Genomic DNA, 26,179 nt, shown 5'->3' on the forward strand with positions numbered 1-26,179 from the left:
TTTTATGGCAGCCCATCAAATACTGGAATACTGCTATTATGTCTCCCACAAGTCCTTCTTTTCTCTAGACTAGTCAAACCCAAATTCTGCAACTAAGTCTCATCATCCTTTTTGTAGTGTGATGACCAAAATTGGATGCAGTATTTTCAGGTGTGGTCCCGACTCAGAAAATTCAGACATCAGTCTTGCCAGCCCCCCCCCCTTCCCCTATTTCTCTCTCCCTCTCTCCCTTTCTTTCTCTCTCCCCCTTTCTCTCTCCCTCTATTTCTCTCCCTCTCTCCCTCCCTCTCCCTTTCTCTCTCCCTCTTTCTCCCTTTTTCTCTCCCCCTCTCTCTCCCTCTATTTCTCTCTCTCCCTCCCTCTCTCCCTTTCTCTCTCCCTTTCTCTCCCTTTCTTTCTCTCTCTCTCCCTCTTTTTCTCTCCCTCTGTCTCCCTTTCTCCCTCTCCTCTTTCTCTCTCCCTCTTTCTTTCTCTCTCTCCCTGTCACTCTCTTTCTCTCTCTCTATCTTTCTCTCTCTCCCTCTCTCTATTTCTCATTCCCTCTTTCTCTCCCTCTCTCTATTTCTCTTCCCTCTCTTCCTCTCAAAGATCCTTAAAATCCTTAAAACTTATGCTTGGGTGGAAGACTTTTTCTTTTATAGGTGGGGTGGGTTGGCAGACAAGTACTCCAAAAAAAAAGAAAAGAAAAGAAAAGAAAAAAAGTGCAAACAGGCATCCAGCAGCTAGCTTGAAGTTTGAACGACTTCTTTTTCTTGCCACCGACTTCTAGGAGGAGCAAAAAACATCCAGCACTGCAACCAGGAGCCCTGGACTGGCCATTCCAGGGCTTCCTGCACCGGCTGACTTAGTTGTCTGCAACCTCCTGTTGTCGCTTGAGGGGGGGAAGGGACATGGGTGGGAGAGATTCCTTCTTTCTCATCCGAGGAAGGAAGTTATGTTGGACTGTCGACTCTGTGTCGAGCCCCGTGGGCCCGACATTCGCGGGCAGGCAGGAACCCGCCTACTGAGCCACCACCTCCCCATCGCTTTCCACGCCGGCCAGCTCCGTCGCCAGACCTCCCAGCTGACAAGCACACATTAAGGGGGTCATCAGCTGACAGGTGCAGAAGATCGGCACCGCGGCAGCCTCCCGCTTCTTCAGCTGGAGCAATTGCCAGGGCTTGCATGGTCGCTGGCGGCAGGGAGCACGTCAGCGGCCATTGGGGACCACACCAGCAGTTCTGTGCCACAGAGGCTTAAGGCGCGGGATGCGGAGCGGCACGGTGGGAGGTGGCAGGATAGGGGGGAGGGGTTACCTGCATTCTGCTGGCTGAACTCTGGAAGTCTGCCTGAATGAAGAATTTTAGGGGGAGTTTAAAGCGAGACAGGTTCCTAAGACCATCAGAAATATGTGTTTTCCGATGGTCTTAGGCGACCCCTGTGAAAGGGTCGTTCAACCCCGAAAGGGGTCACAACCCACAGGTTGAGAACCGCTGCTATAGATGATCCTTTCCATCTTTCCCCCAATCTTTTAAAAAAACAATTTAAAGTTTTAACTGTTTATAATCAAGTTGTTTTCTGAGAACATCAGAATCAGAATATGAATCCTTCTAGTAACTGTAGATATTGTAATACCAGAAAAGTATGAATAAGAAGACAACCTCAATACAAGAAAATTAATATTGGGAAATTCAGTACTTATTTGAAAACTTTGGTTTCAGACGGCTAGAGAGTAGATTAGACTAAAAAAAGAAAGGGGGAAAATACCCTTCACACATTATTACTAAGAAAAGTACATGGGCGTGGTTCATGTAATCACCAGAGATTGACTCATGGTATATTCTACTTTTCCTTATTTAAGATTATAGATACATGCTAATTCACATATAAGGGAAGTCTGGGTCTGGACTAAATAATCCATGTTCTCCACTGTATAGGAAACAGTTGCTTTACCCTATTGTTTTCTTTTGTTTTGCTGTAGGCAGATGCAAATTTTTATCCTGCTGCAATTGTAGAGAAAGATGATTAGAAGCTCACCTTACACTTTTTGAGAATAAATAGGAATTGCTACATCGTGTTCCATTTAAATTGCTAATAAAAACCAATTTCTTTGGAATCCAATTCTGATCCTTCAAACACATTCATATAGGGGTTTTTTTGGCAGCAATACAAAAATGCTTTGTCACTGCCTTATTCTGGGTTATATTCAAGTTTTAAGTCTAACCTATAGCCCCTCCAGTATCATATGGGTTAATTTCTGAACTCCAAAAATCAACCAGATACTGCCGTATGTTGATTATTTAATACTTCTCATTTAAGAAGCATCTAAATTTGCTTCCTCACAATCCTATTCTGGTCTCCTTCACACACAAACATACAAAATACATATAACTGATGTTTTCATTATAGATGAGAAACAGATATTGAAAGAATACTATAACAGGAAACCAAGTTTGGTTTTGACTTAATGTCTTGTGTTACTCTAATAATTGTACATTGAAACCATAGTTAACAACTTAGCCTACTGCGTGAAACCAGCCAGTTCAACAAAACTCAAATAAGCACAGGAGAGCACATGTTAATCCAGTCAGAGATTTGCCATCTAATTTCAGGTAGCCTCTTCATTCTGTCAGACAAAGCTGTGCAGAGACACAGCTATCATTCAAATATTAAAAAAATAAAAAAAATCCATATAAAAACACAACCAGAAGCAAAACTGTTTTCTTTGGTTATTATGTCAACATGTTAAAAGTTTACAGTCTGTTGCTCTTAGCAAGTTTCAAAGCTTAGTCTATTGCGGTAGAAATAGTCACTGATCAGACTATTGAGTAACAGAATTTTTACCATAAATGGACATCCTTTAGCATTATGGATGAGTCAAATTCTTAAGAAGAACTGTACTACACCAAGTAAGATGACATTATTCCTATATAGCACTATTGTACCACAAGCATGATAGATGCTGGTCCCTTTTATGGAGTATTCAATGAACTGTGGTTAAAACAATCCATGGTTTACCAAGATGTGTGAACCCACTGACAAAGTTTATATAGCAGGCTATATTATATTGTTGTTTGCTTAGCTATTGTGATTTGTAAGCCAAGCTCAGCACAATATATAAAACCAGATATTAGCACTTACTCTCATTTCTGTACAAAAATGTGAGCCTCATGATATTAGACTTAGTATTATTTATGCATCTTAAAACAAAGTGGAGGGTTAGATAAACTATAAAATGCAAACGATCCCAGTGCATTATGAATATAGGGGCTGGAGTTAAGTGTAAAGTACAATTTACACTGGCATTTTCCTTTATTTATTTATTTATTTAAAATAGCATGGCACATTACTATGTATGGGAGCTATTTTCACTTTTCCCCAGTCCATAATATTCTCTTCTTTCTCACATAAAAATATAGTTCCATTTCAGTAAAAGTGTTTATCATATCTTTAATGAGATACAGACTCTACCCATATGGTGTATTCACCTTGAAAATCAGAGAAAAGAGACATAATCACAGACTGAATATCCTCAGTGTCTAAGCTAGCAGTGGGTGTACAGCATATTCTGCAGTTCTGAAAGAATGAGTCCAAGGCTGTCTCAGCTCAGATCACCTTGTCAGTCAGACTGATAATTTATAATTAAAGTGCTAGAAATAATAACCTTAAGCATTTTGTTAAAGAATAGAAGACATTTTTTATGTTATTCAGATCAAGGATTTTATCAAGAACTCTAGAGATAAGCACCTGAGGCCATTAAAATTTCATCAGTTTTATATTTTAAAAAGTAATGTAGCAAAGGCCACTTTTTTCATGACAGTGAGAATCTCATTTAGGTTGTAGTCTACTAGAATAGTCTACAGATTTCATCTGAACATAAAAAAAAATCTCAAGTAAAAGAAGTTTGGTCATGAAATCAGGTTCTTTGGGTTATAGGGTAGATAGCTGGCTGTTTTCTCCTTTGATAGAATAATCTTCTTAATAATCTTTTTTGTTTGTAAATTACTGCATTAAACAGAAGTTCAGCAAGATAAAGTTAGCAGATGCCCATCAACTAAATAGCTAAATGTGCCTCTCACCCTATGCCAGTATTTTTAATTATGGTTTATTGATGAAACTATGGTAGGCCAGATCACACAGATTAAGCAAACTACAGTTTACTAACTACAATAACCTCTCACACTACAGGTTAGCAAAAACAAACTATGTTCTCTCTTGCAACTCATCTAATGACTTAAGACATACTCTAGTGTCATTCCACAGCCTGACATCCTCCAACTGTATCAGGAGTGCAATTCCCATAAATCTCAAACACCAGGAAGGAAGTAAAATGCACACAGACTGATCACCTCAAGAATGGAGTGCTTGTAACATTCTTCTCATTCAAGAATCCTGGTAACAGCTTTCCCAACTCTGTCGAGTTATCTATCTCTAAATATCAAGAAAGATTCGACAGTGGTAAATACAAAGGCAAACATGTGTAGGAAACGGCACCCTATTAGTACTTCACTGGACCCCGAAATGTTGCCAATATCTGGACTGAGAACTGTCATATACGGGGAGGGGGGAGGAAACAGGAAATACTGTAACTAGAGGAAGTTAGCGGTTCATGCACCCTTTAGAAGACAGAGTCATTGGGTTCATCGGGGCTTTTGCTGCAGAGGATCAATATTTTGGAATAAAGCAGCGAGTCTGATCAGGCACGTAGCAAAAATACTCTTTTCATGGGGTAGGGGAGCGAAAATCTAACGGTAACTCCCCCCCTTTTTTAAAAAAAACTTACTGGGTGGGTTTATTTGCGAGCGGCGCGCAAATCGTCTCCCATTTTCAAGTGGGGATTTCCTAAGTCAGGCAAGGAGCAAGAGGTTGGCGGCGCTCCTTTCACACGGATCGCTCGCAGCTGAGATTGATCCCGGCAAAAGCACAAGCCTTACCTGGTTAAGCTGGCGTTGGTCGCTCCGACGTCCTGTTTCTGGCACCCGAGCTGGCGTGGCACAGAAATTCGCGGAGAAGAGGGTTGTTTTGTTCTCTCCGGGAGAAGGCGGGTCCCCAAGCAGCGCCCAGCCAGCCCGAAGAGTCTCGAAAGGGAGGGCCGCGTTGGGTTGGGGTTGACCCTTTCTTTTCCTTTTTTTGCACTCAACACCACAAACGGGCTGATGTCATCACAAGGGCCTCCGGTGTTTCCTGAAGCAATCGAAGCAGGCTGGCAAGCAACGAGGCGGGACTTGCTGCCTCTCCGGGAGCCGGACAAGACGGATCTTCAGAACGCAACTCTTCAGCTAAAAGGAATTTTCCAGTGGACCTGAAAACTGATGGGGAACCTGTGACTTGCTAAACTACAACTCCCTGCTGTTCTGGGTAGCGCACTTTTGCTGAAAATCTGTCAATATCTGGAAAGCCCCCAAGTCCCCAACCGAGTTTTTAAACAACACAGGGACCTTGGCACTTTTGAAGCCAATTTTTACAAACGTGGCAACTTTAAGATGTTTGGATTTCAACTCCCAGAATTCTCCATTAGCTTTCATTAATGGGTTGTGGAAGCTGTTGGAACCGAAGTACAACATTTACAGTGACTTTCAACAAGTGCTTCACAACCAAAGTGTAGGCATCTTTAGCAGCCGTATTTCTGTAATAAGTGCAAAATGAGGGATTTGAAATCTAGTTTATTTCATTGCATCTTTCTACATTTCATTATTTTAATTTTTTAGTTATCCCCATTGCTAAAATAGTGAAATGTTATCTTTATAAATAACTACACAGTGAATTACTTATTCATTTATGAATTTTAGATACCTTAATGATTGTATTGTTTACTATTGCTGTTTTTTTAAAGGAAGCAAAGAATTGATTCACATGTTTAAAATGTTATTAGTTGATGAAGTAACATTTTCCTCCCACAGAGTAACTGATATCATAAAACACACAACCATTCTAATTTTGAATAAGAGATCAGAATGCAGATGCCTCCTGCTGTTAAATTGTAATACTACACTCGATTTTTGAAGGTCATTTAAGTACACAAAAATGTCATTTCTTCTAAAATCAGAAGTATTGTATATCATGGAGGAAACATCCAGATCAGATTTCAGATTTTAAACCTGAAACCAATTATTTTGAAGCAATTCCAAATTAAAATGGCAATACACAGCCTTATTCTAACCAAGGAATGGGGTTCCCTAGAATTAGAATAAATGAGTTATTGGCAATGGTAGGTTGATTAAAAAAAATAAGTAAAACTGAGAGACAAAATGCAAGTGAAAGTTGCTGTTGAAGGTCTCTATTCCTCAAATGGTACTTCTCAGCTTTAAGCATTTCTTCCTCACAATGACTTCTAGTTACATTTCTGTATTTTCACATGTGAAATTTATTTATTTATTTATTTATGAGACTTATATACCGCTTTAAGTGCAAGCACTCTATAAGCGGTGTACACCAGTAAGCAATGTATATATATATTTACAATGTCCCCAACAATCTGGGTCCTCATTTTACCTACCCCAGAAGGATGGAAGGCTGAGTCAACCTTGAGCCGGTGAGATTTGAACCGCTGACCTGCTGAACACAGTCAGCTAAAGTGGCCTGCAGTACTGCATTCTAAAGAGCCACCTCGGCTCTTTATTGCATGTGGTGATGCAGAAAATCTTTAATATTCCTTACTAGAAAGATCTGAATGTCTGATTTGTATTGAGTTGTAAAGTTTTATTACAAGGCAGAATAAGAAAATAACAATCACATAATCAAAATCAGCATTTAAAAGGAATATTGTTAAATATAAGTCATTACAAGATGCATAGGAAAGATGAACAAGTAAAAGAATGTATAATAAAATGGGTTAAACATTTTGGTTACAATGTACAAAGAGAACAATGGGAAACAATGTAGTTGAAAAGACTGAAATTTACATTGTTATAACCTGAAAGAGAACTTTTATAAAATGATGTATCATTGGTATATGTCACCAGCATATAGTCAGTGGTGGGATTGTGTGGCTGCCACTTCCAGAAGTCCATTCTGGGCCTGGGCAATAAAAAATTAGCTACTGGTTCTGCCAAAGTGGTATGAACCACTTGAATCCCACCACTGCATATAGTCCTATATGTCTCCTTGTGGGGATCCTTAAAACAGTCAGGTTTTGGTGTGGAGCGGTTTTCTTTTTGTGTTTTCTCTTGCAGATTTACCAGAGATGCTGTCCATTAAAAATGAGGCTGAGCAACCAAATGCTGAGTAGACAATTTGCCTGGCCAGAGATGGAGGCAGCTGTAGAAGTCACTACTGTACTGGAAGATTTCCAGCTGAGGACCCTGGAGATGTGAATGAGTCTAGACCAGTGCTTCTCAATCATGGCAACTTGAAGATGTGTGGACTTCAACTCTCAGAAGTTGTGGCCTAAGATTGGCTGGCAGAGAAACAAGCCAAGTGGGCTCTGCTGAAGGAATTGCTCTGGTACTGAGTCAGGTGAGAACTAGAGAAATTAGCCCCTATATAGGCTTTTCAATTGGAGGCCTTAAGGATACCTCATTTGGAGAGGGGGAGACCACAATATTATTGTAGGCAGGGGAGTGCATTTCTTTTTTATTTCTTTTTTCTCCCCCATCTTCAAAAGCAAGGAAATTTTTAAAAAGCTGTTCGAACATTGCAAATTCAGCAAAGGCTTGAAGGATACTTTAAGAGTTTGCCTATTCTGTGGAATTCTGAAAGGAAAAACTAAGAAAAAAAAGAGTTTTAACAGAGACAGCTTTAACATTTAAAAGAACATTTGAGGTTGCTATCTCCATGGAAACTGTATTATAGAGCAGCACTTAGGAGTGAAAGCAAATGGGAGTAATTTATAGTAGCATACAGGAAGTAACAGGTCAGAATGAATAGTGCTACAGTAGAAGAAGCCATGTGCAGAAAATGTAAATAAATGTTCAGAAAGCCTGTTACTCGGGAAAAAACCAAGTCATTTGCTAAAGCAAAACACCAACTCATTATTTTAATCATGTGTGCCATGGATGACAAAACTGATGCTGAAAGGGAAACAAGGATAGCTATTAGCTGACCTGGAAATTTATACCATAGAACAGAGGTCCCCCACCTTTTGGGCATCAGGGACTGATTCCATTGAGAGAGGTTTTCCACAGACCGGAGGGGGTATAGGTTTGCATGCTGCTTGCATCCTGCAGATGGGGCTTCACTGGTTTGCGCGGACCCGCTTTGTGGCATGTGGTGGACCGGACTGGGGGTTGGCGACCCCTGCCATAAAAAGTTAAAATGAAACCAGCAAAACAGCTCATATCAGAAGTGAATGGCAATACCCAATGGCAATAATTGGGTATTGGTTCTGCTGAAACAAGTTAAAACACCATGTGAATTTACGCAGCATTTCAGATATGCTAAACAACAGAGATCTAACTTATAGTATACTGGAAGAAAAATCATTTGTTTTAGAGTTATAATTGTAGACTAGCATAAAATATAATAAAGAAAATATGTTAGATTTATATGTTGTGAAAACAAATGAATCAATGACAAATGACCTGTGATGAGCTGAAGAGGTGATACAGGATTAGAAGGCTAATAAGGGTCTTTACCTATTAACAGATTTTATTGAAAAGCACACACTTTGTGAACTGAAGACTTCTAATTTTTTATCACCATAGATTAATGTGGCTTTCCTATAAGTAGCATTGAGGGTAAGTTGAAAAAGGTATTGATGTTGAGTCTGTGTTCACAGATAGCATCCCCACACATTAACATCCATATTTACATAAAGATAAGGCATATTACATGAAATGCTAGACCAGGGGTAGGCAACCTTGGCTCTTTTATGACTCGTGGACTTCAACTTCCAGAATTCCTCAACCAGCATGCCTGGCTGAGGAATTCTGGGAGTTGTAGTCCACGAGTCATAAAAGAGCTAAGGTTGCCTACCCCTGTGCTAGACCCAAGTTTTCATAAAGTATGTCCACCTCTGTAAGGCATACACAAAAAAGTAGAGCGTGAGTTGGTTTGGATGGAAGCCAGGGGTTTTTTTCTCTCTCCAAGAAACTAATTAGATCCCTGGCTGCTTGGTTCTAAAACAGGTCTTCAAACTTGGCTCTTTTATGACTTGTGGACTTCAACTCCCAGAATTCCTCAGCCAGGAATGCTGGTTGAGAAATTCTGAGAGTTGAAGTCCACAAGTCATAAAAGGACCAAGTTTGAAGACCCCTGTTCTAAAAGAACGAAACTGCCAGGATCAATGGCAATTTTAAAGTTATCATTAATTTACTATTACAGGCTGAGCAATAGCCTCTTGCCTAGAACTGGAGACATTTCTGCTAAGCCTAGGAAAGGCTTATACACAAATGGAAATGGAGGAAGATTTTAAGGTGTTACCATAAATATTCACAGAAGTTTGCATTGTTAAAACAGCTGCTGCTTCAATGTAGTTTTGGCATTAATTCCATGGTGCTTCCAACACAAAATAGTACTCAACACGTTGTACTGTCATGCATATGTCTGTATAGGTAAACACTCTGAAAAATGGAGATTAGATGGAGACTCCTTTGTCATGTATTATCTCATAGATTCTGAGAATCTTCTTATTGCAGCTAAAATTATTAAAGAAAAAACAGGAGAGATCAAACACTTCCTAGAATGACTGAAATACACTTTTATCAGGGCCATGATAAAATTACTATGAGCAAAGATTGTTTTGTGGGTTATTGTATCATCCAACATGAACATTACATGTTGGACATCTTGGATAAGTAAAGATGAAGGCGCTACCATTATATTTTTGTTTGGTTGGTGGTTAACAACATGTCCAAAGGATGGACATGTTGTTAACAGCATGTCCAAAGGATGACACAAATCTCCCTCCTACCTCCAGTTCATGAGCAGAAATGACATGTTTTGCCCTGGTGAAAAAATAATAAAAGTTTAACAGGATGAATTATTAAAAGCACAATATTTTTAATTGTAGTGGATACATATTCAAAACTGCATACTTTCTATTTGCATACTATAATGCATGCAACAGAAAATAAAAGGCCAGCAATGTTGTTCTTAGACATTACCTGATATAACAGCTTAATTTTAGAATAGTATTCAAAACAAGTTGAACAATAATCTCATGCAGAAAAGCTAAATTCTCCATTTGACAAACTGTATTAGCAATAGTGAACAATCAGAAAATTCAAAAAAAGAACTGCACATTTTATAGCACAAAGACTGCTCCAGATAACATTTGGAAACAACATAATAATAGCTGAAGAAAGCAAAGATATTCAAAGGAAAAAAAAGTAACACTTTCAATTCTAATTTCTGAGTTAAGAGTAATAATGTCTGCCCGAAGTCGACAAATACATAGTTGTTGCTTCACAGTGGTCAGTATATATGAAAGCCATAGCAATGCCTACATTTGTAAATATAACATAGAGCATTATAGTATACTGGCTTTCTCTGTCTTGCTGTAGGAATTTCCTAACATATTTATAAAATTAATGTTTTCTATAAATGATACCAGGTAATTCAAAGGAAGACACTTTTTAGATCAATTATTTTATTCTAACATAAAGCCTAAAATGCTAAGAGCTACCTCACCCACAAGATGGCGCTAACAAGATTAAAAGAATTTAAATAAACAAACATGTTAATTAATGTGAAAACTATACTGCTGAAGCACACATTCTCATTCTTTTAACTTTCCAGAACAGCAAGTTTTCTAAATTACTGATGAAACTCTACGGTGAGGCTTACAGTTAGTAAAGGATCATCATTTTACAAGAATATCTAAAATGCTAAAACAACTTAGATTCACAAGTTAAGCTAAAAGCAAGAAAGAGAGCTTGGGGATTATGTCAACTTTAAAACAAAGAAGAGAAGGTAGTCTTTCTCCTAGCAAAGATAGTATGATAGCAACAGGATTACAGCAGAACTCCTCAAATCATATTTTTCTCTGGTTTTCTCTCTAAAAAGAGCTTTAGATTTCTTTATATACGACTTAGAAGACAATATCAGGATTTAGGAGGATCTTGGCAAGTTGAAAAAAATAGATAAAAACCAGAAAGTTTAATTTCAACAGGAAAAATGCAACTCTATATTTGGGCAGAAAAACAACAAAATCATAAATATAGGGGAGATATACTGGGTAATGGTACATGTGAAAAGGATTCAAGTAAAATTGGTGAATCAAAAGCTGAATTTGAGCCAACACCATAATATAAGTAAGACTACTAAAGTGTAAACATCAAGAAAAGCACTTATTTCTCTCTCTTCTGGATTGGTCGAATTTTCTGAACAAGACATTTGATAAATTGGAGCATGTCAAATAGGGAGTAATCAAAATGATAAAAGGATTGGAAGGAAACTCATCAGAAAAAGTTGGAGACACTGTTAGCTATAATTATCTTCAAGTATCTGAAAGCCTGAAGAAGATGTGGCAGATATATTCTAGTTGGGAGGACAAGAAACAAGGGAGTTAAACCATAAGGAAATAGATTTTGATTGGAGATCAGAAAACATTTCCTAATCAAGAGTTCCTCACCAATGACCATCTGGGAAGATAGTAGATTCTTCTTCACTGGAATGTCTCAACAGAGGCTGCCCAGAATTATCTGTTTGAGATGGGCAGCCATATAAATGGAATGAATGAATGAATCTATTGGGAATGTTGTACTAGTGGATTCCTTCATTGAATAGGTTTTTGAACTAGGTGATCTTCCTTCTTATTTTTCCATTCTTTATTATATTTATGATCCATGTTCATTTTAAACGCTGCATAGATTAATCTATACTATTCTGAATAAAGAGCAAGTGACCTGGCTAATTCTATGTGTGTTCTAAGTCAGTGGAAACAGCCCATCAATTCAAACCTTCCTTGTTGCCATTTAATTCTGATAATTTACAGGGGCTCAATCTTGAGACTCCAAGGCTACATTTACCTCTGAAAGCTTTATATGTGGCTCCCAGAGATATTCAAAAGCTGTCACCAAATTGTGCATTTTTATCTAAAAGCAAGAAATTATTAAGTAAACATTTGGGAACCAATTGTACTAACTATACTTAAATTTAATCTAGTTAAAATGTAATTTGTATTTGGTTTGACTACTACTTTTCTTAATGTAGTACCAAAGATGCTATTAAGAGGTCAGGTGTGGTGTAACCTCAATCAAGTTATATATTATTTGCCAGATATTAAAAGTATTTACAAAAATTTAAATCAATGTCACTCTTCTCATTATTATTGCTAAAATGTGTATTTTTAAATGATCAACATATTTATGTTAATATCAAATGAGTTTACTTTAATATGCTTATTTTTGTGATTCAATAAATGCATATTCCACAAATGCATCAATTTTAATTTTTAATATGTTAAACATTAGTGATTATAATGCACACAACGCTCTTTTGGAGTTCTCAAGGTTTTTAAAAATGAGAAGGGTGCTGAGAGCAAAAACGTTTAAGAAATACTGCCTTAAGGTATGCAAGAATTACCTGCTGCTGGGAAAAATGTTCAAACGTGCTTATTGAAAGTGGGTAATAATCACAATAACTTGTTTTTCGTGTCAGCAAAACGGTTGGCTTATAACACTTCTCCCTTAATTCCGACTTCAGGGAGACAAGACATCCTTGGAAGACCAATCTTCCTCCCTGGGACACCCGCTTAATGAAGTCCTTTCGAACTACTTTTCCCATGATCCTTTAAGCTGAACTCTACGCTCGCGCCACAGTAACTCCCGGGAGGGGGCGGGGGAGTTGGGAAGATGGCGGTTGGATTGTCGCGCTCTCCAGCGGGCTGAGGCAGTCAGCGCGCTCCTAGCGCTTCTGAGACCGACGGGGAGGGTCGGCTGTCATTGCCACTATCGCCACCATGTCGGAACCGGGCCACCTGGGGATAAAGCGGGCCGAATCGGCGAGGCTGCGTAGGGCAGAGCAGCTGAAACGTTGGAAAGGCTCCTTGACCGAACTGGAGCCGGTGACTCCCGCCCGGAGCCGGCACCGCGGTGGGGGCCGTGTGCGCTTCGAGGACGGCGCCGTCTTTCTGGCCGCCTGCTCCAGCGGAGACACCGAGGAGGTGAAGCGCCTGCTGGCCCGCGGAGCCCGCCTTAACACGGCCAACGTAGACGGGCTGACAGCGCTACATCAGGTACCCCAGGGCGGAGCACCTGCACCCAACACCTCGACGCCCCAAATCTGCCGGGGATGGAGAGGGCGAGAGCGCGGCTGTATGCAAGTGGTCGCTTTTCTCCCTTCTTCGTCATCCCTGGACTCTCCGGGGATTTATCAGTCCAGAGCAAGGGATGAGAGATCGTTGCCCAGTCCTTTGCTTGTGCTTGGGGTGCCCTTCGGACGGGTTGCAAGCAAGTCCTGTACTGCTGGGGCTTAGGGTAGCTGTTGCCCAGTACATGTGGAGAGTCTGGGCTGAGATGGCTGGCGTAGGGTAATAGGCTGTAGATAAGGCTTAAGATTGTGGAGGATGGTTTCTCAGATAAGTGGAGAGGATTAATTCAGCGAATGAACCTGTTGTTTTTCCTTTAATTTGTCTTTTTACCCTGCTCCCCCCTTTCCCAGGGCTCCTTTCTGTAAGTCCTGAAATTGTTCAATCACCATTAGACTTAATACTGTTGTATTGCTTCCTTCCTTGGGAAGATTGATGGGACTCTCCATAGTCACCAGATTGTTCTCCTGCCCATCCAGTATTTCCTTTCCTTCCTAGATGACATGAAAAGTCATCTAGGTGAAATGGACAGCCCAGTTTAGGCTTATGCCTGTGAACAGTTCAACTAAGAGTAAACAAGATCTCTACCTATACATACTTAGTTGCATAGTAATGACAATGCAGCAGATATTAGACATCAGTTCTTCTGTTATTTGTTTCTTGGCTGTTTTACTTGAACTTAATCTAAAAAAACCTTTGCCATATAAACAAAAGTACTCTTCCTGTGGCTATGTAGTATGAATTAACCCCTATAATATAACCCCAACAGTCTTTTGTTTGTCAGTTATTTATGTTGCTAGGATTATTGTGGTTTTCTTATCTAGAAAACTTTTGCTACCCAAATAATAATTCTCACTCAAATACAGACTGCAATTTACTAATACACATTTTATACTCTAATCTTGAATCTGCAGGGGAAGATACATTTGACTAGTCTAAAGTTATTGTGTCTTTGCTTTCATCATCAAAAGGATGAAAAATATAGAAAAGAGGTTTTTTTCTTTTTTCTTTTGTTTGTTTTGAAATGAGCAAGGTCAGGTTAGTTTAGTAACATGCTTTAAATGGAGAAGTGTACAAGAATTTTTGATATCAAATTATCCTGATTTGTGTTTACTTCCAGTAGGAAATATTATTTCTGATGAAATATACCTCAGTAAAAAATACCTGTCACAATATACAGTATATAGAGTATTTTCTCTATTGATTCTTCCTTAATATAACTCTTAGGGTTCTAAAATAAAACATTAATTTGAAGTTAATATTGCAGAATATGAAAAATCCATAAGGAATAGTTGTCAATGACCTCAAATAATTAACATGCTGCTAAACTAATAAAATATTTTAAAATTACAGGCTGTTTGGGGTTCATTTTTTGCTTTAATGTATCCTGTACTTGACTTGCTGTGATACTTGTGACTTTCAAAATCTTTTCCCTTGGCAACCTTTAAAGAGACCACAAGGTGCCAAAGCCTAAGATAAGCAACACTGAATTCTATTAATAGAATTCCTAACATGCAGTGAGCACCAGAAGCATCCTCAAAAGTCTGCTCCCTAAATGAGGCTACCATCAAAATTTAATTCTTTTATTTAGACTTATGTTACCTTTTCTAATGCAACAGTGAAAATATTTAACACTGAGAAATACCTAGTAAGCTTGCATGTTTTGTCTATTATTTACTTAACTATTATTATGTGATGGACACAAATTGCCTAAGTAAGATTTTAGTAATATGAACACCTATATAGTATGCAAAATATTTCATTGGTATACATTTTTAGATAATTTAGACATAGGGAGGGGCAAGGAATTATGTCCCAGCCAATGGAAATCTTACCATACTTTTAGTTTTTTTTTTAATGACATACACCTTTCAAATATTCATAGACACAAAGGCTTTTAAGAAGACAGAGTTGGGTTTGGTCATAATTGTAGACTTCAAGCAATTTTTAATATATCTAATAAGCCTTCATGTGATGGTGCAGTTTTCTTCATACATTCTCAGATTTTTTTGAGGTTTTTGTTGTTGAGGGCTTTGTATGAGTCTTCATTCTGATAATATTTTGATAATCCCTCAATATGCTAGCTGTGACCTTCATAAGTATTAAACAGTAGAAAATAACCATAGTCTTGCATACTCCTGAGGAAAATGACTTGTTTTACTGCCTGATATTCCAGCTTTGAAAAAGGATATGGTATGTAAACAGTATCCATGATACTCCATATATAAAAGTAGCATCTTGCCAGTAAAACAATTTATTTTAGAGAGTTCTTGATATGACTCCTAGCTGAACATTTGGCAGATATAATAAGTATTGTGTGAAATCAGGGACAGTGACTGATGACATAGTGGCATTCATCCTCCGGCTTGGCTTTCTTCAGCATGATTCCACTGAGTTAGGCATAAAGCCTGTGCAATCTTGAGCTCACCGGAAATTGTTCCATTCTATTTAAGTGAGAGATCCCTTAATTATTTGTTGCTTTCTATTAAAATTAGTAATAACAAATGTGTTTTTAGGAGTGGCAATGAGTGACTTTATTGTTGAACCACCTCCGAGAGTCAAAAATAAAAGTTTGCATCATTATCTAAACTCATCCTCATCTTTGTTCTATTCATTCTGGCACTAAAGGCCTTGGTGACAGGCCAAGTACAAAATCTTAAGATTTACTGTTAGTTGCTCTGCCTTTAATATACTTGACAGGTCCTTGCTTCAGCTGGTGTGCTATTGAAGCTAGGTTTAGAGATCACTATCATTTGGGGGCAGGTATGAGTGATGGACATTAATACATGTTGTGTTATGACTGGTTTCCTTTTCTATCTGCTTTGATCACAAATGACTGTTAAGTGTACCTACTTTTTACATTACAATCAAATGTAAATTATTCAGGCCACTTTTGAATGGTTTGGGAAAGAACAAATAATGCATCTGTTAAAAAACATTATTTGGAGCTAAAGTCCAAATAACACTGTTTGTCATAAGTCTGCCTTCTAATAGTCTTTTAGTGGGTTCTCAGTGTCTGAGATGTGGATTTCTGCAAAGGTCAAGGGTGGAACCTGCATTTTGGAATGCTCTTCCTAGATTTGTCCAGCTGAAGATATATTTTAAGCATCATTTCAACATCAGGCAAAGTCCTTGTTTTCCCTGGCTTTTAGTTTTCTGAACATTCTTAATTCTGCTTCTGGAGAATTCTAGGTTTTTGTTTTACTTGGTTTATTGTCAATTTAAGTCCTGTTTGCTGCCCTGTGAATTTGTTAAAGGGTGAGAATATCTAAAATAACAAAATTTATGAAAAAGTAACGTTTGCAGAAATACAATTTTTGATGAAATTAGAATAACTTTATTTTAATTAGAAAATGTTAACAATGGGATACAGTTTCATATAGTCTTATAAAATTCCATAGCTTTCCAATATAATTTGCTGGTATAAGGCAAGGCTTTTCAACCAGTGGTACAGGTACCACCTGTGGTACATTGGTACCTGGCAGATGGTACGCGATCATCCTAGAAAAGTGGTAGCGGGAGAGGGGAATGAGCTGAACCAGTGGCAGTACCGTATAAACCTGAGTGAGATGGCTGGAGCTGCAGGGCTGTCAGGGCTCTGTGGAAGCACCAGGATCAGTGCTTCTTTGGGGCTGTCGGCTCAGTGGAAGTGCCAGGATCAGCGCCAGGCTCCAGCTGGAGCTCAGCGCTGATCCTGGTGCTTCTGCTGACCCCAGAAGAAGCACCGATCAGCTGGAATGTTGCAGCATCTCCAGGGTCTTGTGATTTACATTCAGATGCGTGGCAACTGATTCATATTTATGACGGTCACAGTGTCCCAGGGTCATGTGAAGTGATCAAAACCTGCTGCAACTACCCAGCAGATGGGGGGAATAAAAACCAAACATCCCCACTGCCAATCCTCAACAGAAATGCTCACAACAATGAAAACCTCGGACAGGAAGAAGAGCACAGCCGGGCGGGCAGGCAGGTGTCTTGCTCGGCTGTGGCTTGGGGGGCACTTTTTTCAGTGCCATTGTAACTTCGAACAGTCACTAAGCGAACTGTTGTAAGTCGAGACTACCTATACTTCATCACTTTTTTCCTTTTTTTTTTTTTTTTGGTCATCAAGTTTTTGACACCTTGCTAGGCGACTGGTGGTACTCGGATGTTGCCATATCCTAAAAGTGGTACAATGGGTGAAAAGGTTGAAAAGCCCTGGTATAAGGGATATTTGTTGCAATTATTTGTTTCAGCTCTCTTTGTTTTGAGTGGAACTAAGTCCTTCTGTGAACATTTGCAAAAGGAATTATGGATCAATTATAGATTTCCTGCTAGAGAAATAGCAGAATAGCACCCAACCCCCCTTTTTACATTTATTCTCCAATTCCAGTTTGCACATTTCAGGCCACAGGAACAGAATTTTGCAGGAATTGTGTGTAGAAGAAGGAGGAATTGAAGAAAACTTTAACCTTTCCGCCTTCCTGCCATAGATCTAACCCATTGGTTTTTGTGGTATTAAATCTGCATCTTTTCTTAGGAAATAAATCTATTATTAAATTTCAAATTGGTCATGATAATGTGCATATGTGTATGTGTGTGTATGTATAGATATGTGTAAATATATAATCATGATAGTCTTGAATAATTTTTATTATGATATATTTTATATTGTTCTGTTTTACAGGGTACTTGTAAGAACTATATGTAAAATCTTTTGATGTTAAATATACATCATGTTAAATATACATCAGACTTTATTAGATGTACCGGTTATTTTGATTTCTAGTATTTCACTTAAAAGATTTTCTGTCATATAATGAGAAATCTTCAGAGAATAGCCAGTAGGGGGGAAATTATTTGTATTATTTCAGTTGAAGAAGCAATGATAATAATTGTCATAATTTAAGACAAATTACAGTATAGCTTTCATAATTTTCACATTATGAAATTGTTACTTTTGATTTCACTAAGTTATTAAAGCCATATCCATATTAAAAAAAATCGGTTAAATTTATTTTGGGGACACTGAATTTTCAGCAGTTACAAATCAACTGGAAAAATAAGAATGTATTCTAGTTTCAACAGAGATTGAATGATTAATTGTGTGTCATTGTTTTCATATAGCAATGAAAACTAGGATAGATTTTTATCATCTAGAACATGGCATATGACACTATTGTTTTCAGTGATGTGTTTATACGTATTTGTAATGAAAAAAAGAAGTCTTCCTCTGACTTGTAAACAATACAATATGTACCATTCTGTTTTGGGCATAAAATCTTTATTTTATTTTTATCCCATCTCTAATCCAAGGGTGATTGTATTATTTATGACTTTTGCCATCACCAGGAAGAAATAGCTTTTCAGGTATTTATGTTTCTTCACATTAACTATGTGAAGAATTAACATTAACTATTTTGTTTTGAGTGCATGTAACATGTAGGTATGACTTTCTCAACCTGTTTTTTCCCCAGTTATGTTTGAACTGTAGTTCACATTAGGCCTAGAAAGATGACAGTAGGTACTGGGAATAGATTCAGGAAGGTACATTGTTCACTATTATGAAATCAGAAAAAAAAGAATCTTTTTGGTTGACAGATCCTATTTTTTGAGACTTGCTTTAACTTCAAGAATAAAATTACTAATGTTAGCAGACTATGTTAATTATCTTGACAGTAATTACTATTTCTTATCAGGTTGTACTCTGTAAATGATTGAGTGAATAGCAAGCAATGCTGTATCTGAAGCCTGCCTAGGAATAATTTTTGTTTAATATAGTGAAATATTTATTCATTTTTATCAAGCTTTTGAAGAAAATGAAATTTGTTATTTTTCCTCTTTTAAATGAAGGTATGTGGTTGCATCTGCTTCTATTGTTTAGACTATTGGACCTTGCTTAGTAATTGCCTTGTTTAGCAACTGTTCAAATTATAGCAGCTGAAAAACTAACTTTATGATATTTGTATCCATTGTAGTGTTCATCTAATCACACGATTTCATAAACAGCCATTTATGACTGTTGCAGAGTATCACAATCATGTGATCACCATTTGCCTACTTTACAATTGGCTCCCAACAAGCAGAGTCAATGGAGAGCCCATCTGCATAAGGACCTCTTTAAGAGGTGATATCCTGGATATAATATTTTTCCGCACTTGTAAATGGCTAAATTTCAATAACTGCAAGATAATAGTTGTCTATTAAATCACTGTTTAAATGCAGTAATACAACTTAGCCATCTTCATATATGGGCAACCTCTACTTTCTGTTAGTTTAGCATTAATCATCAGAAGTCTTCTGAATGATCACGTATTACTCTTCTATGTGTCAGTGTCCTTTCAGGACTAGCTAAACTTGGGTGATGGATATTCTAAACTTCTGATCTGACACAACAACTGCTCACCATCCATTTCCGGACCGCATGAAAAACAGGCTTCTATTTATAACTTGTTCACTTTAGTCTTCCAAGCAACTACTGTTGTTTCTTTGAAGTGCCTTTGAACTTTAGTTTGATCTATAAAGCGCTAATAAATTACTTATTGAAATCTAAAATCTGCCTGTAAAAGAAATGCTTTAAGAGTAATATAATTAAGTAAAGAGAACTGTCAACACTGTGATGTATCTTGTTACTCAAAATTTGATTATTATTATTTTTGAATGGATCAGTTATTTGAGCGAGTATTTCCCTCATGCTGTTTCTTTTGCAGGTCAGACTTTTAGTTGTTCATTTTATGGAATTATTATGGGGGGGAGTGGAAAGAGGATTAGCGTAGAAGAATCTAAAAAGGTCAAGTGTAGAAATAATAGTTGGGATCAGTCTCTGGCTTTAGATGATGTCCAGAGGACTATGTATTAAATAAATGTCTATCTTGCTGAAATATTCAACAGAACCTATTCGTTCCCATTCTCTGTTGTAGCAAAACTGACAATATATATCTGACAATAATGCATGCTGGTTTGAGAGTAACGCTGGCATAGCTATACAAAAGAACTTTATCCGAATGAGATGGTAGCAACCAGTAGATCTTCACAGGATTTCTCTCTTTCTCTCATTCATGTGTTCACTAAATGACCATTTTGCATAATGATCTAGTTGTTGGAACAGGACTCCATCTGAGTTGGAACAGAGTCACTAAACAAGGAATGGGTGTACTAAATTCTATATAAAGAGTATGCCTTCAGACATATCAATTGTCCTTTCTCTTTGAACTTTTTGGAACCGCTGGAAATTTTAACAGATCCTGGGATCTGAATGATTTTTTTCCTTGAATGTGCGTTTTGGTGATTGCATTTCATTCCTGATTCTTATATAATAATATTGATTGCAGGAAATCCTCAACTTATGACCACAGTTGGGATTAGAAATCTGATCTAGAAATCATTGTTCTTTTAAAGTTGAGGCGGGTCCACATGAGCGGACCCTGTTTTTCAACATTTTTTGTGGTCAATAAGTGAATCACTATATTAAGCAAATAGCATGGTTGTTAAGTGAAGCCATAGCATGGTTGCTTTTTGCCAGCAAATAGACAAAAATGCTGAAAACTGGCAAAAAAATTATAAATTGTTCAGGACACTGCGCCTGTCATAAAGGTGAGCCAGTTGCCAAGCACCTGAAATGCAGTCATTTGACTGCAGGGTATGTATAATTGTGATATGTTACGATGGCCAGAAGTGCTTTATTTCTCGCTTGTAAATGACCGTTCCAAGCCATCATAACTTCTAAAGATCATAAAACAACCAGTCGTAAGTCAAGGACTACTTGTATGCTTATGGTTATCTATCTGTCTATTAGTTTTTGTTTATCTTGGCTTGCAGAGTGGGAATTGCTAAGAATCTATTCTGGTTGGAGCAGCATTTAAGCCCTAAAAAATACACAGTAATTACTCTTGCTTCATGAGTAGCCAGGCTGTATCTTGCTATACAAAATAATACAAGAAAGAATGTTTTGAGCCTGAAAAACAATGCTATACATTTGGCCTTAGTTTTCCCCAATTAAATGAGATAGAAATGGTTCCTTTTGTATTTTGGGATACTTCTAAGAGGCAAAATAGTAATTTTAAGGTTTGCAGGTGCTTAAGGCAACTGCTTTACTATTTAAAATTTCTGAAATCCTCTTCCTAAGTAGGTCCTTAGTTCATTCATTTTGAAATTATCCCTAGACATGCTCAACAAACTGCAATGGTCCCTGAACTGTGAGAACTTGTACCTGTTTTAGACGAAGAAACTGCTAAAATTAGATCACAGGGAAATGAATAGTATGCCAGACCAAATCTGGGAGCATTTTACAACAATATACTGTAACAGTAGTGGCAAAGATTCTGGACATTCTAGAGCTAGAGTTACTCAAAAGGCATCAAAGTATGGTTCATAGTTTGAATAGAAACTGTGCTTTAGATTCTTGCTTTTTGAATTGAATTTGGCCTGATTAAATATTACAGAAGCCAAATTTTCAAGAGACAAACAGGTGCTGTTGCTTCAATCTGCTGGTTGATCTGATTTAATGCTGCTGTTTGTGCAGGTAGTCCCCGACTTACAACAACTCGTTTAGTGACCATTCAAAGTTACAACAGCACTGACCATTTTTCCCACTTATGACCGTTGCAGCATCTACAGGGTCACGTGATTTACATTTGGATGCTTGTCATTTAGTTCATATTTATGATGGTCGCAGTGCACATGGGTCATATGATCATCTTTTGCAACTTTCTGACCAGCAATGATACACTTAACAAATGTGGCAGAAAAATTGTAAAAGGGGGCAACATAAATTCTGGACTCAGTTGTCGAGGACTACCTATACTGCTATATAATTTTGAGCTTTCTGTGTGATATATATTAAATACATTTAATCTACAATCCTAAAATTTTAAAAGTTTTTAAAATGGGAGTATGCCTTACATTCTTTAAGACCAAAGATTATCCATAAACCTCATGGAAAGGGTGGATCTGAAAAAAAAAATGTGCCAGTTATTTCTACAGATTTTTCTAGAGTCCTCATTTGCAGTATGACAGAATTGATAGTGGCAGCTTCTCCCCTTCTCTAAATGTATAATATATCATATTATCCATTTAGAAGTGAGATTTTTAAGTTGCATTAGTCAACATGCAACATGCAAAATTTGCAAGAAAAAAGCAAATCTGAGTTTGACTGAAGAGAAAAAAACAAAATGGCCATATATAACTTTGCCTTGATTTACACACTGTGCAAAATCCAAACAAATGCACCAGGTTATTTTTCCATTACCATTTTAAAAAGAGAAAAAGAAGAAAAAAAAAACACAAAGCAGAAGTCCATAATATCGAGCCAGACTCTGTTATACCCAATCACTATCATTGCCTGCTCTCTCACCTGTTATTTCCTTTGTGTTTTTTATCTGTAATAATTCCCAAATCATGCCTATACGTAATCTCTCTTAATTTTTTAAAGTATATACATGTGTTTTATATAGCATGTTTATATGTGTGTTATGTATTTGTACACTTTTGAGAGCAAGCAACAGAATTTCATTTTTAATGTGTGCCAGTGTGCCCGCAGTAAAAAATGACAATAAAGGTTATTTTATTTTATCTTCTCTAAAGATTGTAATAATACAATTATTTTAATGTAAATCATTAATGAACTTAGAACTGACTTTCAAGTGAGAGTTACAGTTACTGGGTCATGCTTTGCTGACTCATATGTACTCAGTGCGTTTGTAACATCTCAAATATGAAAAACTGTCTTTACAATCCCCCAAAAGTTGTCTTTTTTTTGGATGAATTTGATGAGCATTTAATAAAATTAGAAACAATTTGGACTTGCTTAGAAAAAGCACACAATCACCCTTTTAAAGTACATGGTTAACTAATTTATCGTTGGTTTTATTTGTTTGATTTATTGATTTGGAGGGTTGGAAATGAGAAGTAGCAAAGGAAGACAATGTTTTGTTGTAAAATATACAGTGCATAGTATAATAGTACAATATTGCAAGCAAAATAAAGTCAGGGTGCAATTAAAAACAAATTATTCTTCGTGAAACCTAGTTCCATAAATTAACATGTAAGTAGCCAAATAAACTCAATTATAATATATATTCAAATTAATCTACATGATTGTCATTTTAGCATTTTAGTATGTACCGGTACACTATGTAGTGCACAATATGTATTTCATCATCAATTAAGATGGGGCAACAATGTATTGGCTTGCAAACCAATCTCTAGCTTAGAGATGCTAAGTCACATAGGGATTGTGGTGGGTAAACGGAGCATTGGTTGTGCATGCAGTCAACCTGGACCAAAATTGATTGATACTGATACTCAGTGGTGGGATTCAAATACCTGAACATCCGGTTCTCTGCGTGGATGCAGACCTGGGCCTCCGAGGCCTAGAATGGACTTCCAGAATGACATCAACACACTTCCAGTGGGCTGTTCGAAGCCTGGGAGGCCCCCACCAGGCCTTGAACGTACTCCCGGAAGTGACATCCCCACACTTCTGGTGGGCCGTTCTAGGCCTGGGAGACCTCCTCCAGGCCTCTGAGGCCTAGAACCTGACTTCCAGAAGCAGCATGGGTTCAGCCGGTTCTCCAAACTCAACAAAATTTAGCTACCGGTTCTACCGAACTGGTGTGAACCGGCTGAATCCCACAACTGCTGATACTGCAAATTGCATAGATATGACTAAGTTGGTAATCTAGTCTACGCTTTCTATAGTTTTCTAAAAAGTGTTATGTGATAGCATTAGTTGACTAAAACTATTATGGGTAACAGCTTTCAGTGTTTCTCAGGCTGTCTGGATTATTGTGACATGGAATATAAAAGGGATAAATATTAAAAAGCATGAATCAGAGAAAGAAAAAAAAGAAAGATTATATATCTGTAACTCCAGAAGATGGTAGAGGACAGGAAGACCTGGAGGAACGTTGTCCATGGGGTCGCGATGGGTCGGACACGACTTCGCAATTAACAACAACAACAACAACATATATCTGTAAAAGTAAGCAAAAAGGAAAAGATGTATAAAGTAAAGGTAAATAAAAAGGCTAACATTTATCTAAGAAAATATGTATTGCATTGGTTAAAGATCAAGATTAAAAAAAATAAGCAGTGATGTTTCTGATGCATTCAAAACAACAGATGTGGACAATAGTGGAAAAAAGAAAAACAGGAAAATTATTTTTACAAGGTGAGAAAAAAATAATTTCACTTTAGGTCTTTATATCTCTATTGATCCTAGTATACCTTTTCTTGTATTATAAAAATAATGGAATAAATAGGCCCATCTATATAATAGCTAGCAGTTGATATTGGGGTAGTCAGGTTGCAGTGGTGGGATTCAGCAATTTCGCATCACTTTGGCAGAACCGATAGCTAATTTTTTGTTGCCCAGGCCCAGAAAGGACTTCTGGAAGCGGCATCCGCACAGAGAACTAGTTGTTCACATATTTGAATCCCACTACTGGCAGGTTGGTTGACCGCATACAGCTTGCAAGCCACAATTTTTGTTCTATTAGGGCTTGCTATACAAAATGAAATTCAGCTGTTAGGTTTTGCTTTGCCACTCAAATAAACATAGTAGGAGATTTAAACTGCAGTTAAATAAGTGGTTCTATATGCTTCTCTCATGTACCAGTAAGAAAACTATTACTTCTGTTATTCTTGTGTACTGTATTTTATTTGTTATGGGTTTTGCATTTTAGCCAGTGGCTAAGAGAACATCCTGAAGCCATAGAATATAGGAGGTAGCATTCTGCAACTCATCAGATCATTTCCCAAAGAGTTCATATGAGTCATATAGTATTTTTATTTTATGTGTTCTGGATATGTGAGCTCACCATTGTATCTGGATTCTAATTAATGGAATAACTTGTAAATTTATTTTCCATATTATTTGCTTAGTCGTTATTTTTACACTGCAGTTTACACTTAGTAGTTCTTTTTACACAATTGTATATAATTTATTTCCAAACAAATGTGCAGCACAAGCCTGATATTTGCTTAATATTTTAGCATGTTTGCAGAACGTCCCAATTTTGTGTCTTGGTAGACATAGTTCTTTATGGCATGTAGGTAGCATTGCCAAGTACTTTTTTATTTCTTGTTTGAATAATTTGTCCGTTTAGTGGGAAGCCAGTATATTATACTTGTAAAAACAATTTATTTTATTCAATATGTATATCAGTTCTATTTTAGTATTCAGTGCACAAAATACACCTGACCTATCATAAAGTTTGCACATGTTATTTTCTTAAAGTTGTTTAGGTTCCTTGAACATTTTATGTTTGGAACCTACTTGAGAAGACAAACACTTTGTATTAGTGCAGATCTCTGATAAAGATAAAGATAGATTTATCTTTAGATTTGCCTTTGAGTCAGTGTTGACTCTGGGTGACTGCCTGGATAGATTTTGGAAGTGGTTTGCCATTGCCTCCTTCCTAAACTGAGACAGAGTTACTGGTCCAAGCTGGCTTTGTGCCTAAGGTGAGACTAGAATTGACAGTCTTGGGCCAGTCACTCTTTGTTGGCCCAGGAAGGAGGCAATGGAAAACCACTTCAAAAATTTTGCCAAAAAAACTTCAGACACCTCTCCACACTGTTGCCAGCAATAAAAAAAATTCTTCAAACCTGACTCAAACACAAAAGCAAGCAAGCAAGCAAGCAAACAAACAAACAAGACCCTACTACATTATTTTCTCTAAGTTAAGTAATGGTTCCTTTTTTCTAATTGGCTCTTAAGTATTTTGCAGAAATCTTACTTGCTTTAGTTCTCCCATATATCATTCCAGTGAATGTCCTGACATAATCTTTTTCATTGAAGCTTTCCTGGAATAACATGTTCCAACTTTTAATCTGCTTCTTGGATTTGATGCCATTCCTAAAATGAATACCAAAAGATCATTTTGCGGGGAGTTGACTCCTGGTTTGTTTGCATAGTGAAAGGAGAACCAGGCTGTATGAAGATATCAGTGGTTGCTGAAAGAAAGGCAGGCTCAGTATGGGAGTGAAGCCTCTGCTATTATTTACATCTGTTAAAACGGAAAGTGATAT

General features: G+C 37.4%; 2 protein-coding genes and 1 long non-coding RNA gene across 14 annotated transcripts in view; 2 read left to right on the plus strand and 1 right to left on the minus strand.

Moving 5' to 3' along the window:
* The window catches only part of CSRP1 (cysteine and glycine rich protein 1), a 29,611-nt gene extending 24,551 nt beyond the window's left edge, over positions 1 to 5,060 (minus strand). The window contains exon 1 of the mRNA XM_039329359.1: positions 4,914 to 5,060. The gene's annotated coding sequence lies outside the window, so the exon portion shown is untranslated. The remainder of the gene's footprint in view (positions 1 to 4,913) is intronic.
* Positions 5,061 to 5,197: 137 nt separating this feature from the next.
* On the plus strand, positions 5,198 to 12,166 carry LOC120301768. 2 transcript variants are annotated; one of them, XR_005555023.1, is made up of 2 exons: positions 5,198 to 5,337; positions 7,152 to 12,166. It is a non-coding gene; the product is annotated as an uncharacterized LOC120301768 (long non-coding RNA). The 2 variants fall into 2 exon arrangements; XR_005555022.1 differs by having other exon boundaries at positions 5,259 to 5,580.
* Positions 12,167 to 12,703: 537 nt separating this feature from the next.
* Positions 12,704 to 26,179, plus strand: part of PPP1R12B (protein phosphatase 1 regulatory subunit 12B) — a 123,487-nt gene continuing 110,011 nt past the window's right edge. For all 11 annotated transcript variants that reach the window (XR_005555029.1, XM_039329406.1, XM_039329395.1 and 8 more), the window contains exon 1: positions 12,704 to 13,096. Coding sequence is in view for 10 of the 11 variants with exons in the window: in XM_039329406.1 (XP_039185340.1) it covers positions 12,821 to 13,096 (276 nt within the window). In the remaining variant the exon portion in view is untranslated. The remainder of the gene's footprint in view (positions 13,097 to 26,179) is intronic.

Source organism: Crotalus tigris, unplaced genomic scaffold (assembly GCF_016545835.1).
Source record: "Crotalus tigris isolate CLP2741 ecotype Arizona unplaced genomic scaffold, ASM1654583v1 scf7180000024396.1518868, whole genome shotgun sequence".
Lineage (NCBI taxonomy): Eukaryota > Metazoa > Chordata > Lepidosauria > Squamata > Viperidae > Crotalus > Crotalus tigris.